This window comes from Vanessa tameamea, chromosome 18 (genome assembly GCF_037043105.1).
Source record: "Vanessa tameamea isolate UH-Manoa-2023 chromosome 18, ilVanTame1 primary haplotype, whole genome shotgun sequence".
NCBI lineage: Eukaryota > Metazoa > Arthropoda > Insecta > Lepidoptera > Nymphalidae > Vanessa > Vanessa tameamea.
In genome coordinates, this window is record NC_087326.1 from 2,402,904 (window position 1) to 2,420,224 (window position 17,321).

General features: G+C 31.8%; 2 protein-coding genes across 3 annotated transcripts in view; one reads left to right on the forward strand and one right to left on the reverse strand.

The window, feature by feature from the left end:
• LOC113400155 (hemicentin-2-like) overlaps nucleotides 1-17,321 on the forward strand; it is a 319,029-nt gene that overhangs the window by 91,018 nt on the left and 210,690 nt on the right. The gene's annotated exons all lie outside the window — the stretch shown is intronic.
• LOC113400154 (putative transporter SVOPL) overlaps nucleotides 1-17,321 on the reverse strand; it is a 33,842-nt gene that overhangs the window by 10,012 nt on the left and 6,509 nt on the right. The window contains exons 2-5 of the mRNA XM_026639620.2: nucleotides 10,334-10,564; nucleotides 10,010-10,172; nucleotides 5,901-6,082; nucleotides 5,290-5,474 (exon numbers count right to left, since the gene is read on the reverse strand). Of these exons, the coding sequence (XP_026495405.2) occupies nucleotides 5,290-5,474; nucleotides 5,901-6,082; nucleotides 10,010-10,172; nucleotides 10,334-10,564 (761 nt within the window). The remainder of the gene's footprint in view (nucleotides 1-5,289; nucleotides 5,475-5,900; nucleotides 6,083-10,009; nucleotides 10,173-10,333; nucleotides 10,565-17,321) is intronic.

Here is a 17,321-nt window from a genome sequence, read left to right on the forward strand (position 1 = left end):
AACTCCATTATAAATGTAAAATCTTTGTCAAGAACTTACTAATATATAAAAGATAATGTTATAGACTATTCCAATTATTCAGGCTGTATGTTATAATTATCTTCTATATTTTAATTTGTAAAAGTCTTCAAATGGTCGTCCTAAAGCCAAACCACTTTGGGAACACTCTAAACGAGTGGTTAACCAGCTTGGAGGACCCTCTTCCACCAATGGAAGGCTAAATTTTTTTAAAGCATGGATAGGCGGAATTACAAATAAACCACTTAATGGCAAGTGGCTACCACTGTCCATAAACATTGGCGCTATAAGAAATTTTAACGATTTCTTACATCACCAATGCGCCAACAACCTTGGGAACTGACATTAGGTTGTACTCTATGCGTGTATCTACACTCACTTATCGTTCAAACCGGATTACAACAATCCTAAGCATTGTTGCTTTGTGCTAGAGTATATGATGGTACCTACCCAGGCGGGCTTGCTCTAAAACCTACCACCAAGTAAACTAAGCAAATGACTTGTAAAATTACAATACAAAAGAGTTTACCTATTTAATAGTCTAAGCTTTATTTATAGCTATATAATTAGCACATACCTATTATTTTTTTTTATTTACGGAAAAGTATTATTTTGCCTTTTAAATCCAAGATCATAAGTCACTATGCATTTTACACATTCTCAACTATGACTTGTTCTATGATCTAACTGTAAACAAACGAGCTATACTGAACATTATTCCTTACTTTTTAATATTCAAAGGTAATCTACCCGTCAGAATGTTGCAAATATAAGGGGATTATAGATTTACTTAGCGTGCTCGTTACGTTACGATCAAGGACATGGTTTGTTGAATTATGAATGTGAATTTAGATTGAATAGAGAATATTTAAAAACTTTGTTAATATATTACAGTATTATCTATAGACATAGATGGGAAATTAAATTGAAGTGACTTTTCTTTATTGAAGTCAACTGCAAACATTTTTGATCCAAAGGATCTTTTCATAGATATTGTTTACATATTGTATCAAGTCATAAATATCATATAAAGGTAAGGTCAAGAACAAATGGATTGGACTACTTGTGTGACATGACTAGAGATGTTGATTGATCTGATTTGGTTCTAACCAGAATATTTAAATTAACATATTACAAGATAAATTAAACATTATCATGGGTCGGGATCGCTGGTAGAATCTGGATGAGGGAAGCAGAGGATCGAGCAACGTTGCGCGCTCTAGAGGAGGCCTATGTCCAGCAGTAGACAGCAGTAGGCTGATGATATGGATCGGAAATGTAGATACTACCGAAAACCACAAGACAGTTACTGCCACCTTAGTATATAGTATATACAATTGATACATTTATTACATATAATATTTATTTTATGGATTAAATTAGTGTGTATAAAAACAAAATTAAAAATGGCTACTCTACTGACCGCGAGGAATGGTGGCAATAATGAATAATGCTAACAGTTTTATAAATACAGTTAAATAAACAACATATAACACAAAATAATGAAATGTACATATAAAAAAAAATTTGCAGAAATTAAGCTTATTTTAATTACAGTGTTTCAAATATTTAGGAATGCTGTACAAATATTATCAAGGATGGCGTGACGGTGCATCGTTTGAGAAGTTTTGACATCGCAGACGCTCAACGCGTAGTTAAATTAGTTGAATATAATTAAAGTAGACGTTGAATATATTTAATTTATACTGAAAGGAATTTTTAATATCACATTATGAATCGTGTTCTATTTACCATTAAACTGATAAATTATTTTATCTTCTTAGATTGCAAATAGTAAAGATAGTGAGAACCGAACGCTAATTACTTTAAATATAAGATTTGATATTTGTTTTAAACATATAGTTTCAAATGATTATTTTATACACTAACACATTCATAAAAAAGTTATAAAATCTAATAATTGATTATTATAATATTGATTAGGTATTTAATGACACAGAAACACACACACACTGACATTTACACTACAATAACCATTTTACAAGATTAAAGAAATAAATAATATTATAATGTAGTTATCTTGTGTGAAAGATGATATGGCTAGAAATTATGTTACTTGTGAGATGACGTCGCCTGAGCCGAGATGGCCCAGTGGTTAGAACGCCTGCATCTTAACCGATGATTTCGGGTTCAAACCCAGGCAGGCACCACTGAATTTTCATGTGCTTAATTTGTGTTTATAATTCATCTCGTGCTCGGCGGTGAAGGAAAACATCGTGAAGAAACCTGCATGTGTCTAATTTCAACGAAATTCTGCCACATGTGTATTCCACCAACCCGCATTGGAGCAGCGTGGTGGAATATGCTCCATACCTTCTCCTCAACGGGAGAGGAGGCCTTAGCCCAGCAGTGGGAAATTTACAGGCTGATTATGTTTATGTTATGTGAGATGACGTCAGACAGAGAGGTATGGAAGAAGAAAACATGCTGCGAAGATCCCAAATAAAATTGGGATAAGGGCAGGGGGATGATATGACTGCAGTTACCTAAGGTGTCATTAAAACTATTATTCCTCTATAACATTAAATAGATATTATGGAACTGCATGCAATATACATAATTATTTTTTAATCCAATACACGACGTATAAACAAATACAAGGGCTGTTTCCAATAATTAATATAATTAATTACTCTGTACGTGACAGTGTGAAGGGCGGCCGTTTTGATTACATCAGTTCACGCGATGCATAAAATCACGACACAATCCACTAATAAAATTACGTTAAAAGTAAATAAATATTTAGCCGAAAGCTGACGGCACAACTTTGTGGTAGGGATTTGTACAAGCCTGTCCTGGGTTACCAGCCATTCATTAGATAATCTACCACATAACAGCAATACTTCATATTACATATTAACACAAGACAATTTGAAAATTGCATGAACCGGTAACTACAGTCACGAGGGACATAACATTTTAGCTCCCAAGGTTTGTCGCACATTTGCGATTTATGGAAAAGTGAGAACAGGGGAACTCTTATTAAAAAGTCTCCAACCTGTTATGGGAAAGGCTTGGAATTGCTTCAATTAATTCATTCAGTCATTGAAAGATTTTCACACGACGTTTTCCTACTCCACTGAACATGATGATGAAATGATAAACGAAAACTTCATCACATGAAAAGTCACAAAATACCTGGATTTGAACCCGACCTCAATATAATAAACTACACACGTTTTATCTACTAGCCCATCGGTTCTAATGAGGAAGATTAATGTTAAACAGTGAAATAATATGTGTGGGATCACCATCCCTACTCAAATAGACAAGGATAAAGCGCCACGGGTTCCCAAACTTGTAATGACTAAATATTTAACTTGACTTCCGTAGTTGCGTCATCACGAGGCCTTTGATTAAATAACGTTTTATCGGGATTAGTAAAGATCATAATATGTTGTATTACATAATCAGTAATAATCTCGCATTTGCGATAATGACGCTATTTTGGTGTATAGCTGATCTTGGTAGAGCTTATTATATGATTGATTTATATCCTAACAATATTATGAAGCATGTGTTTCGTTAGATAGTTTTATATGTTTCTATTTGAAGTTTAAATATCCAAATAATCGTTTTGAAAGTTAAATTCCTTGATATTAATTTAAAATTGAAATCAGAGGGATCAATAACGAGCACTGGGAGAGAGAAGGCTTAGAGCTTATTACACCAAGGCGCTCCAATGCAGGTTGTTGGATACAAATGAGGCAGAATTCAGTACATGCATGGTATTCTGGTACATGGTTTCCTTACGATGTTTACCTTTGCCACCGACCGCGAGATGAATAATACATAGCACATGGAAAATAGGGTATGAACCCAAAACCCTCTGTAAATATTCAAGTATTTTACATACGGGGATACCTCAGTTCGGCAATGAACAATAACACATAAAATATATACACGCTATTTAGTGTCGAAATAAAGTTATAACATAGTACATGAGTTAATCAACAGCGAAGCATATTTGTATGCAAGGAATTTAATCAAAATATACTTTATTCGAATAGGCTCATACAAGCACTTTTGAATCATTTCACAAGAGTAAATTAATTTCAAGTTCATTCAGAATGTATATTCAATTGAGAAGAATTATTGCTAAGGTACTCAACAATTTCCCTTCGATAAGCGTCTGCGTCAATGACTAATTTTAAACTTGATAAATAATAATAATTCTTATTAGACTTTTTGCCAAGTATTACTAGATAAGTCCTTGTTAATCCAAGGAGGTTTGTTATGCAGCAAAATAAAATGCAATAGCTACCCCCAGTGGAGTCAGGCCTTACATGACAATAAATGAAAATCCTCAACTCGCCAATGCATTTGTGTGAACTTTTAAGTTGATTAATCAGACCGTAACGATGTCTATTAATCTCAAACATAAATCTGTATCAATAATATAAGGTGCTTGAAGTACAGCCTTTTTTTAAATTACACTCAAGTTGCCCTTTGTATAATTTAATATCATTTCAAAAGAAACTTAAAAAGTAGAATATTTGGTAGCTTTATATGTGATTCAAATATACATGTTTATCTCGACGCCTTTCGTCGTCAATCTTGTGGTTCCTAACACTAGTGCCGTTTCGTTGGCTGCCGTCCAATGGCACCTTTGATTGCATAATTGTGAGTGCAACTAAAACGAATTTTCTCGACCCATTTGGCTCGTTCGTTCCCATGAAAATATTAGAACGAAATAATTTATCGCTCGAGGAATGTATTACTGGACTTTGGTGTAACATTTTCGAGATATATTTGAATTGGGTTTGCGATAAGCGAATTTCCTTTTATGTATTATGTTAAATTAGTTATTTTTAATATATATATTTGATGAACCATCAAATGGTCTACCTGGTGGTATATGGTCACCACTGATTCATATAATAATCATTCCTCTAATACGCCGCCAACCTTGGGAACTAAGTTATGTCCCTTATTCATGTAGTTACACTGGCTCAATCGTCCTTCAAACTAATAACAAATGTTGTTCTTTGGCGGTTGAAGATATGAAAAGTAGATGGTAGCTACCTAGATGAGGTTATACAAAAGACTAACTAAACTAAATAATTATCTATGAAATTAAATTTAAAAATATATTTAAATTAATTAATAATTGATTTAGCAAAAAATGTATAAGACAATAAAACCTATGTTACAATACTTTTAAAGCCTAAAACCAGACAAAACAGAAATCAGCTAATAGTAAAAAAAACATTTACTATGTCCAGTCACAGAATTAATTAGCATACTTACCGGATATGTATCGACTGGCTTTCTTGTATTTTGTTTATATATATGAAGTAGTGCTTCTCTCGCTTCATCGTATCGCTTCTGAGTTATGCAGTATTTTGGACTTTCCGGCAAGAATATATACATGATGCACGCTGTTATTGGGAATAGAGACGCGATCAAGAGATAGTAGTTCCATGTATTCAGCACTGTAATATAAATTATCTAGTCAATAAACAAATTATTTTTGTGTCTTCAAGGACAGGTTTTAAAATTGAGTTATCGGTTAAATCCAAGATCGCAAATATATAGTTGGTGGTAGGGGTAAGATATCCCCACTCATCATATAATTTACCGCTGAATAGCAATACTTGGTATCATTGTTCCAGTTTGAAATATGAGTGACCCAGTGTAACTGCAGACACGAAGGACATAACATCTTAGTTTCCAAGGTTGTTGGCTCTTTGGTTATGTAAGAAATGGTTAAAATTTCATTCGGTGTCAAGGTCTATGGGCATTGATGATCACCTAATCAGGTGACCAATTGGCCCGTCCATATACCAATATTATAAATAAAAACAGTTTTTCTTGTATTTCTCTTATAGTCTAGTCTCCATTTCATGGTTATAACTTACCAATTGTCCCATTGAAGAAAGTACTGCTCCAATTATTCGGTAATATCGCCCAGGATATGAGAGCTACAATAATTTGAGATATCGCAGCAAATGACGACTGCAATAACATTATACGATCTCTTATTCCATTGTGACAAAATTCTGATGTTAACGCCAATAACGATGTGAAAGATATGGCGAATCTGGAAACAATATTTTTTATTATGTAACTTAATATACTCAAACTATTGGAGGATCATACATCGTTTTCAGCAAAAAATAATATTAGTGTTGTATAATAAAACCAAATGGAAATCCATTTAGTTGTGTTTGAGTTTATCGCGTTGAATGAGAAAGACAGGCACTGGGAGGGATTGGATGGTCTCTATTTTATAATACAAAGTGATAATTATTAGCAATATTTTTTTTTTGTTTTGGCTTTTATTTGTGCCAAGAGGACACAGATTATTTAGCCAATGTTATGTGCGATGCAGAAGACACGATGGACATTGAACGGTACGGTCAAAATTACAGGCTTAATTTAATTTTGAAGGCATAATAGTTGTAAACTCTCTGTTTACCCATAACCTAATTATAAATAATAAAGCTATCTATTCTTTTTTTAAATCGAAATCTATCTATTCTTTTTTTAAATCGGACTGATTTTCTTAGCTGCCAAGATTGGTGGCGCATTTTTGTGATGCAAGGTATGATTATTATTTCTTACAGTATCATTGTATATGGACGGTGGTGACCACTTCAAAGTAATTATTCAATTTAGGCAAATAATAAAATTTCCATCCGTATTATTATAGATTTAATTACTATTAGATTCTAATTTGTTTATAACAAACTAGTTTCAATGAATATTCTAGTTTATTGTAACTAGTTAGTACAAACAAATATAAAGCCTTTGATGTAATGCCACAGGACAGTCTATTATTGATGAACGTGACTGTGTAATATTCATTTGGCATTTATATAAAGGAAATGTTCCGGAAAATAGAACATAAAATTTCAACCTGCATTGAATTTTACATCTGATACTATTTATAATTCATATCGCATTCAAAAGTGGAGAACAGTGTAAGAAGTCTGAAAGAAATGGAAGAAATGCCGGCGTATTTACGAACAGTGCAGCTGGAAATTCCGAATATTGCGCGTTACTCGATACAGTATCATACGGGTCATAAAAAGCGTGCAGTTAGTATTCATAGCAGAGTACAAGTTTGCAGTTACACAACACATAAACTTTTTGTAATTGAACTTATATTCCTTATCTGTGGTAGTTTTACATTCGATTTAATCCTGACAAAGAGTCAACTCAAATAAATTATGGTGATAGATAATAATAATGAAATATTTATAATATAGTCTTGATTGTCTTAGCTTAGATACACATAATATATTCCCCTAACCGTTGATAATCAACTGCAAGACTTTGCTTGGATGCTATGAGAACAACGTAGAAAACACAACGCAACTAGCTTTATTGTCATTCTCTTAGTCAGTTGGGACGAACGCGTGCATCTTAACCGATGATTGTGGGTTCGAACCCAGGCAAGCACCACCAAACATCTCGTGCTCGACTTTGAAGGAAAACATCGTGAGGAAACTGCATAAAACCTGCATGTGTCTAATTTCAACGAAATTCTGCCACATGTGTGTCCATCAACCGGCATTGGACTGAGTGGAATATGCTCCAAAACCTACTCCTCAAAGAGAGAGGAGGCCTGCAGTGGGAAATTTACAGGCTGTTAATGTTAGAACTGATGTTGGACAAGGTGAGGAGGTGACAGCCTAATGAACTATCTAATAAAATATCACGCCAAAGGTAGCATTTAAGCACCAAGTCTTACTTTGAAAACCGAACGAGTACGTAGCTTCGTCTTGAACAGTTCTCGCTTGAGGCAAATATTATTTTCACAGAAAGCATTGCGTTTAAGTCTTAACAGTATGTTTAAAGTGATTTTAACTAAATATGAAATTTGTCCAATGATTATTATATAATTATATTTTAATATCTTTTTTTAAATTATGAATCCAATATTTTTAGAAGCCAAGGAATACATTTTGATCCAATACTATACGTTTGTTCCTCCCGGTATACTAATTAGTTAATGCAGAATATTTACGTCATTATAAGAATAAAATAAATATAAAGTTCATATGTTAGTCATATTTTCGTTCATAGTCACGTTTTGGAATCAGCTCGTTAAATTATTATTATTATTCTCTGAAACAACCTCAATGAGAGCTAAACCCCCAAAAAAATTTAACCACTTACAATCAGAGATAACAAGTTCAATTACCTGCTAAAATAGATTAGGTATTTAGGGACCCAAAAGGTATATAGTTAAAATAATCTGGCGGTTGTACCTTAATAGTGTTACAAGAGATCGAGGTTAGTTAAAGGGTACGTGGATTTGTCGAGCTGTGGGAAAACGTACTACAGACTAACCGCGTGTACGTACGGTGGCAACTGCGGCTGGATTACTGTGCATGCAACGACCAATGTTTCCCCATCGTTATGTTTATTTATAGTCTACCTTAGTCTTGAGTATTATAATTGATATGGTCCACAACGAAACTTTGGTTTAAATAGCATTTTCGTTAAACAATGATGCTTATAGACAACCAGGTGGACTGCCTAGTATTTTAATCTGATACATCCCCAAATTTGAATTTGAAAGAACTTTTGGAATAATGAAATATATACATACATATATATATATAACCGTAAATAAATACTGAATCTATACTTGAAATAAATTTATATTTATTTAATTTATGACAATTTTTGAAACAGTGTTTTTAATGTATGCCAGTTAAATATGCATTCAAATTTAATTTTTGGAACAATTGAATCACGAAATATGTACGAATTAATCCGTATGGTAGGATTCTTTTATTTTTCTATATATTGCTTTAAATATTTCATCAAAATAAATTGCTGCATGATATTATAATATAAACCTATCCGCTGTAGCTCATTTTAGTTTGTGCATAGGAAGTTCGTCTTAACTAATCAAGTCAAGTCAAGAACTCATTCCTTACAGTCGTTGGTTTTACATCTTGCAGGTTTAAGTGTATTTGATTTATATAATAATTCTAAATGTTTTATAGTTAAGATTGCATAAATAATTTTATTATATGCAAATGCGGAGGACAAATTATAATTAAAAAAATAAATAAGTATTAGTTTCAACATTTCACTTTGTACGGGAAAATAAGATGCTTCATTGATTTGATGATATTGTTGTTGAATTTTTGAATTTGCGCTATTAGGTCTAGTACAGTAAGACAGTATTGTAATGTCGCACTGATGCGCTAAGATCTCCTTTCAAGGAAAAGGCTTGGAGCTTACTCCATCATGCTACTCCAATTTATTGGTGGATACACGTAACAGATTGTCATGCAACTACTCGAAAATTCAATAATGGTTTATTATGTATCGGTCAACTAACAAACGCTACGACGCAGTTATATTATTATCAAAATCACAATATATAGCAGCCGACTATTCAATAAATGATTCAAATATTATTTATGTTGCACGATAATTGTTGATAATTGTTTTTTTTTTTTTTTCATCCATGCTATCATACAGACTTATGACGCCTCATTCATTATATTTTTTTTACACGAAGGTATTTTACTATAGGAATGAAAATATTGTTCAAGAAAGATGAATTAGCTTTGCAAAGATGGATATTAGGTGTTTGTTGTTTTGTCTTCGCTTCTCGTTTTTATGCAACATAACTTTTTCTATCAAAATATTCAATATATATAATACGTTTTAGGGATTGGATATCAGGTATTATTGACACAATATATATATAAATTATAACCTATGTGTTTTCTGACGTGTAATCTATATTATCGTAAAGTTTCATTAAAATCCATTCAGTAGTTTTTGCGTGAAAGAGTACTAAATATCCATACATTTAAAACTTTCGCCTATGATATTAGGAAAGATTGTCAATCATTTAATGTGATTCGATTGCATAACTGGATACATAAGAATTTTTTTTGGTTATTTCATTTATACTAAGGGAGTTAAATATTTTCTTCATTTGAATATATTTTATCTGTTATTTTTCCATCGGCGATTGATAAAATATACTCACAATACTCCTTCGAAAAATTTAGCGCTGACTAAAACCAAATAACTTTGACTCAATGCACTTATAAATGTGCAAAGAAATAGACCGCCATATCCAAGTATCAGGAATATTTTCCTTCCAAATGTGTCGGTCAGAAATCCAGCGATCACTGATATTAATATCATACCTAAAAACAATTAAAACATTTATAATTTATACGACCCCAATTAAAACATTCATAAAAATAAATTAAAATTTATACAGAAATTGTAAAAGAGCCTTAAATACAGGAACGCTACTTCGAAAAGAACGAAACAAAGACAAAAATCAACAGCCCCCCGAACTCACCAGAATAAGGCATGGCGTTCAATACTCCTTTCTGTATAAGATTCATGTTGAGATCACATTCAGCTATCGGTAATATATAGGGTGCTGTATTCGTTATCACAATACCAGATGCCATACCGACAAAGGAAGTGCATAAAAGTCTTATATGAAATAATCCAAAACCGCATGCCTTGAGTGCTGTATCATATTCTTGCATTGTTGTCTTCATAGTGGTGTTGAGGCCATCATTACCTGGAAAAAATATAGATAATCAGTATCAGAAAAATATAGATAGATGTTGTCAGAATTCATAAATTAACCAAAAGCCAGTTCCACGTTTGGGTAGATAACAACTCTCGTCAATTAATTCTTCTAAGATATTTATTGATATCAAATGACGTAAAGGGCAAGTTTATAAATATTGTATTTATTTAGATGAGGATTGTCTTAATAAAACACCTTCGGAAATAATATATTATCTTGGAACAAATTTATTTACGATATCATATTTATAGTGAGCCAACTTTAAAATATAGATATATGCTGTAACAGACTTTTTTAGAACTTTTAAGGGGTAACAATTCTGTCATGATTTTTGCGAAAATTTAAAGTACGTGCCCGGATTTTGCTCTGTTTTTGTAACATTTATCATCGATACTCCGCTGCAATTGATCACAGTGTGATGCTATAGCCTAAAGCCTTCCTCGATAAATGGGCTATCCAACACTGAAACAATTTTTCAAATCTGACCAGTAGTTCCTAAAAATAGCGCGTTCAACCAGACAAACAAAAAAGCTCTTCGGCTTTGTAGTATTAGAATTTATTTTAAAATACACAAGATATCATAATTTTGGTTCCATACAATTTGAAAAAAAAAATTGAGTACTAGTAGTATAAATGATTTTTTGACTCTGATTTTGGGTTTTTATAATTTATTAACAAAATTGCAACAATCGTATTTTCATAATATCTCTAGTTACAACGCCCATTTCATACTTTTTTTATCGATTTATCAAAGCGTTGTGTTTATTGGTGTAGCTGGGTGACGTCAGGCACGGTCGAAAACAAACATGGAATATGAAATTTATTCGAACTGTATGGTTTCCTGGAGATGAAAAGTGAAAAAGTTCCATATACGCTGTACAATGACAAACATAGTTAAAAACAAAGTTAAAATTGAAATGGAACTGCTACAATATAATAATGCACATAAAACCTATAAATTTTTTGATCTAGTTCAATTAGTATGCAGATAGAACAGTAGGTACTCGTAAGCTTCACTATTTGCAATAATTTATCGGTCAATCGAAATGTTTTGGATTTGGCCAAATCTAATTAAAATCTTTAATTGATTCTCAATTACATTATTATTTTATTTTGTTTATATATATTTTAATGTAATCTCAGATCAAATCAAATCAAAATATACTTTATTAAAATAGCCTAGATAGCACTTTTGAATCGTCATTTAACAACCTATATTAAGTGAAGCTACCACCGGTTCGGAATGTTCTACCGAGAAGAACCGGCAAGAAACTCAGTAGTTAATTTTTGGTATCGTAAGTAGACTATTCAATGTCCGATTTAAGCGCAGCGTTCTATAAGATGAAATAAACCTCTGATAAAAAATATGTCAACATTATCAAGCGGTGTTTTAAATTTATACTTCTATAAGTTTTATTAATTATTTCCTCCATTCGGAAATAAAATCGTTTTTTGTAATACGTAATCAAGTCGCATTACTTAATAAGGAAAAAACAAAAACATGACACAAAACAGAATACTTATATATATAAAAAAACAGTTTTGTTTTTACATGTTTGATCATAGACAAATCTTAAGAAATATAAAACACTTCTTAAATCGTCAATGTGCCGCTAACCAGGGGATTTAAGATGTCGAGTACCTTTAGTTGATCTCCTTGCATGATATTTGTCATAAAATTAGGAAGTTATATAATTTAAGTATCATATCATAATTTTATGATATCTACATTTATTTCTAGATAAATTTTATATGTGATTTCACATTTACGGTTATATTTGTGATAAGATATGCTGATTAAACAGTAGCTATTTCAATTTTAGTTTACATAATCTGATTGCAGTAATGATATTAATTACGTTAATAGACAGCCTATTACCAAAATGTTATTAGGCAAATTTTATGTTTATTAAAATCTTACAATATATGAAAGATTTTTTAATAATGACATAAATTTAATAATAATGGTACCATTACAAATATTTATTCACAATCTTATTTAATAATCTTTTTGTAATATATTGAAATAGATAGTCTGAAATGACATTTAAAATTGCTACTAAAGGTTAACAGACTAGATTTGAATTAACAAAAATTGGATATCGATTCTGAGATATAATGGATCAGATGCACACACTATGGGATTTAGTTGAAAGAATACCGCCTCAATTCCAACAGACTGTGAACACTTTGATGGAAACGTTAATCAAACCGGACCGCTTGAAGCGAGAACTGTTCTTTGCTCTATTGCTTATTTTAATGAAGGAAAATAACTTTCGAATCCTCAAAGAAGAACAAGAGATCTCGAACGTAGTAGATTATGTGATATCCTTCAAAGTTGAAGATATTTACGAAGCTAAGTTTATTTTTAATAATTTTGATGAAACACCATTTAAAATAATAACAAGTCCAATAGCAAATGTATTATTAGTCAATGCTTTTATAACAGATGTAAATTGCGATGTATTTTCACTTGGTCTATCAATAGACAAATATATAATAGAAGCAAAATTCGGAGCACCTACTTTAACAGAATTTAACGAGCTAATATTTCTTGTCAACGATCATATTGTAACACTAGTTACAAATACAATTCGTAACCATCACAATGATGCTTGCATTAACATATGTTGTCTTCCAGAAAATGTAATTATTGACATTCTAAAGAAATTACCTATGAAAGATGTTATAAATCTCAGTGAAGTTTCTAAGAGAATTGATGGAATCGTACGGGACGTTTATACTAGGCGTAAATTATGTAAACGTGAACGTGACTCTTGGTATTTTTGGAAAGAATATTAAGTAACGTTTGTGTATTGAAAGTTTTCATTGACATATAAGTCAACTAAACGCGCTGTCCAGTACTAAGATTTTGCGCACTAAGTTACGGTCAATTGACCACAACTCATTAAGTTGAACAAATGATTGTTGAAAGCATCGATTTATTTTATTCTTAATAAATGACTTTCTTCGATACTGTAAAAAATATTCTCAGAGAAAAATATTTTTACCTGAAGGCATACATTTTCTCAAGTGAGTATTTGATTGATTTTTGTTTTCTTCTAGTTTCTAACGTCACTCTGTAAAGTTGATTATTTATTGTTATAATAATTTTCTAATCTTGTTAATACCATTATAATGATGGCTATTACCGAATCAAATAATTTCACTATTAAACTCTCAAAGACAAGGAGAAATATTTTTAGTCTCGTCTCTGTGACACATTTGCGCAAACGTGTTAATCATTGAACTAATATACGTTTTGTTTCCCTTTTACGTCACTGTGACACAATTTGAATTTTAAACTAATGTTACGAGACTAGCCCTAGCCTCCATACGGAGCTACGTCATAGGATATTATAAATATATACAATTATTATTGTAATTAATTGATCAATAATTTGTACACCTTTAGTTAATATTATTTTATGGGATAACATTTAATACTGGCATGTAACACTATTTCTTATTTTAAAAATGATTGAGCTGTCATAAGGAAAACAATTGGAGGATTGTGAGGGATTGTAAAGACATATAGAGAGATTGGAGCATCATTGTAAAAAACATAATTTTATTTTGCCATCCCGAACTACTGAAATTACAATCTGTAAGAAAGGTAAATATAAATATTTTTACTATAATGATATTTTTTATTCATAATTATTAGGTAATAGCTTTTTATATGTTTAACTATTGGATGGATTTCTCGTGTGCTTCAAGAGAAAACGAATTAAAAAACTGATATCATTCTCCATACACTTCATAACATAAATACAATAATACTTACCCATATTTGACATCTGACAAGTGATATTTTACTCATCCATAAAAAAAACATATATTTTTTTTAATCTATAAAATATTTTGGAGACTAACCGAACCCGTGGCTTTACCATGAGAAATTTATAGAACTCTACCCTCATTTTGACCAGCCAAGGGGTGAATTAAAATCAGTAGCCTATGTTCTTGCCCGGGACACAAATCATCTCCATATCAACTCTCATATAAAATTCAGCAGTTTAAGCTTGAAAATGTAACAGACAGACTTACTTAGATATTTATAATATTAGTAAAGTAGTAGATTTATAATATTAGTATAGATATATTATAATAAAAAAGAGTATTTACTGAAACTCTCGCCGGTTCTTATCGGTAGAATCAACATTTGTATCTCAATGTTTTATTTGTTCATGTAATATGACGGTTCAACATTTCTCGTAAGATGTTGCTTTTCCTCTTATCGTACGAACTCGCGATCATAGTCTAGGTCAAAAGCGTCGTCGTAATTAAATCATATGAACATTATGATACTATATTTATTTATTTATTTTTATTTATTGGAAAAGTTACACCATCAATTTATCACTAAGCACTTAAAATTAATATCTGTTGGGTAACATACAAAGTGATACGTCTTTAAAGGTGTAAACAACTTTATATATGTATAATTCGTATCATAATAAATAAATATATATAACGACACATTGCCATTATCAATATTTTCTGTATCCATCTGTGGCTGCCGAGCGATCGTGAGTAGGCGGGCGAGGAGAATTAAAACCACGTGTTTGAAGGTTTTACAATATAATAGTAATACAATCAGCACTTTCGATATTATAATAAAGTAACGACGCTCCACCAGGCACGTCTTGCTTACACGAAATGCAAATGCATTACACAAAAGAGCCTGAAGTTGCGTCAGAGTGAAGAAACGTCCAACCGCAGTATTCCTAATGTTCCTGTCAAAAATGTCATTATTACTTTTTTTCGTTTCTTGACACTCTCAAAACACAGTGGCCCGTCATATATATGTGTCGAAGCATCAAAAAGTTTAATTAGGATTTATTTATTATTTATCGTACATGCTGGCAACGTCAGCATGGCATAGAGGAACACGTGGCAACCGAAAAAGGTCATAGTTGATGTGAATATCGAAAACATAGAAAACATTTTCGAATATCATCATGTCTGATAACGAGTTGACGCCTTTGATATATATATATATATATTACCACCCGGATCAAATTAAATTAAGCTGGATTGGTATTTTGATGTTACCGATAAATTCACTTTGTATCCTTAATCCTTAGTTTGAGAGGCTCTTTGACAGTTGTAAATATTCTGAGATCAGATCTTTAGAGTAATAACAAAACTTGGTCGTGTTCGGTGATAAATAAAACAATCAATACAGGCTTAGTTTTAAGAATGCATTCAATTTTATGATACTTATTAATATAAGCTTAGTTATTTGCTTAATAAGTATTTAATTCGTAACACACGTTATGTTATATAGGCTGTTTTATTATTAAGTATCTCAACTCAAGAGAGCTGAAATCGTTGACAGTTGATATTAAAAAGAACACACCTCACCCGTTTGTTTTATTAAAAGTTCTTATAACATATTTTGCGTAGCAGATAGTAACAGCCTGTAAATTTCCCACAGCTGGGCTAAGGCCTCCTCTCTCTTTTTGAAGTTAGGAGCATATTCCACCACGCTGTTCCAATGTGGATTGGTTGATTCACATGTGGCAGAATTTCGTTGAAATTAGGCACATGCAGGTTTCTTCACGATGTTTTCCTTCACCGCCGAGCACGAGATGAATTATAATACAAATTAAGCACATGAAAATTCAGTGGTAAGCACCATCTTGGCTTAAACCCGTAATCATCGGTTAAAATGTACGCGTTCTAACCACTGGACCATCTCGGCTATTTTTAGCATGCATAGTAGTAAATTTCAACTTCGATATATTTTTACGCATACCTTCTTAAAACTTTAGTAACAACCCAATATTGCCTAGAAAAAAAATTAAAATTTAAAATAAATAATTTAAGATTTTTAGTGCGTTATTGTTTATTGCAAAATATATTATAAATATTTCGATAGAAATACGAAATGATAAACACAATATTTTCTTTATCGGATTGTCAGCCATCAAATAAAAGGTGCAAAATTACCATCTAATCGAAAGGTTCACACAGTCAATAGTTTAGGTGAAACTTGTCCAATATTCTCGAAGTTAAGCTGACTGTCAGTAAAGTGCAAATCTTGTGATTAGGAAGTGATTTTGGGAAAATGCAAGAATTTTAACAGAGACATTTCTGACCTGAAAAAGAAATCAAAAAGAGGTGGAAATGGAAATCAGGTAAATACACACAGTCAATAGTTTAGGTGAAACTTGTCCAATATTCTCGAAGTTAAGCTGACTGTCAGTAAAGTGCAAATCTTGTGATTAGGAAGTGATTTTGGGAAAATGCAAGAATTTTAACAGAGACATTTCTGACCTGAAAAAGAAATCAAAAAGAGGTGGAAATGGAAATCAGGTAAATAAATGACTTTTAATAAACTTTGTAGCTTGGTCGGCACGGGTTACGATCATGTTATAAAGATGAAATTTCATATTTGAGTATGTTTTAGCATTTATAAAAAAAATAGAGGGTATGCATTTCGAAATAAAAAAAGATATTTTTTGGTCATATAAGGGACACCCTAATGAATAGTAACAACTATTATGACAATGTATTCCTGACTGAAATCAGTCAGGAAAAATTGAATTCTAATTTGAATTACGCATTCCATCGTTCCATCGACTGTTATATGTGTTATATTTTTTTTGTTTCTTATCACTAGCCGGTCTGTCAAAAAGATCAAGCTGACTAGAACAGGGTATAGTAGATTTGTTTATAAAAAAAAAAGTGTCACTGACAGATTGGAGGTGCACGTGACAGACGAACAACATGAGCT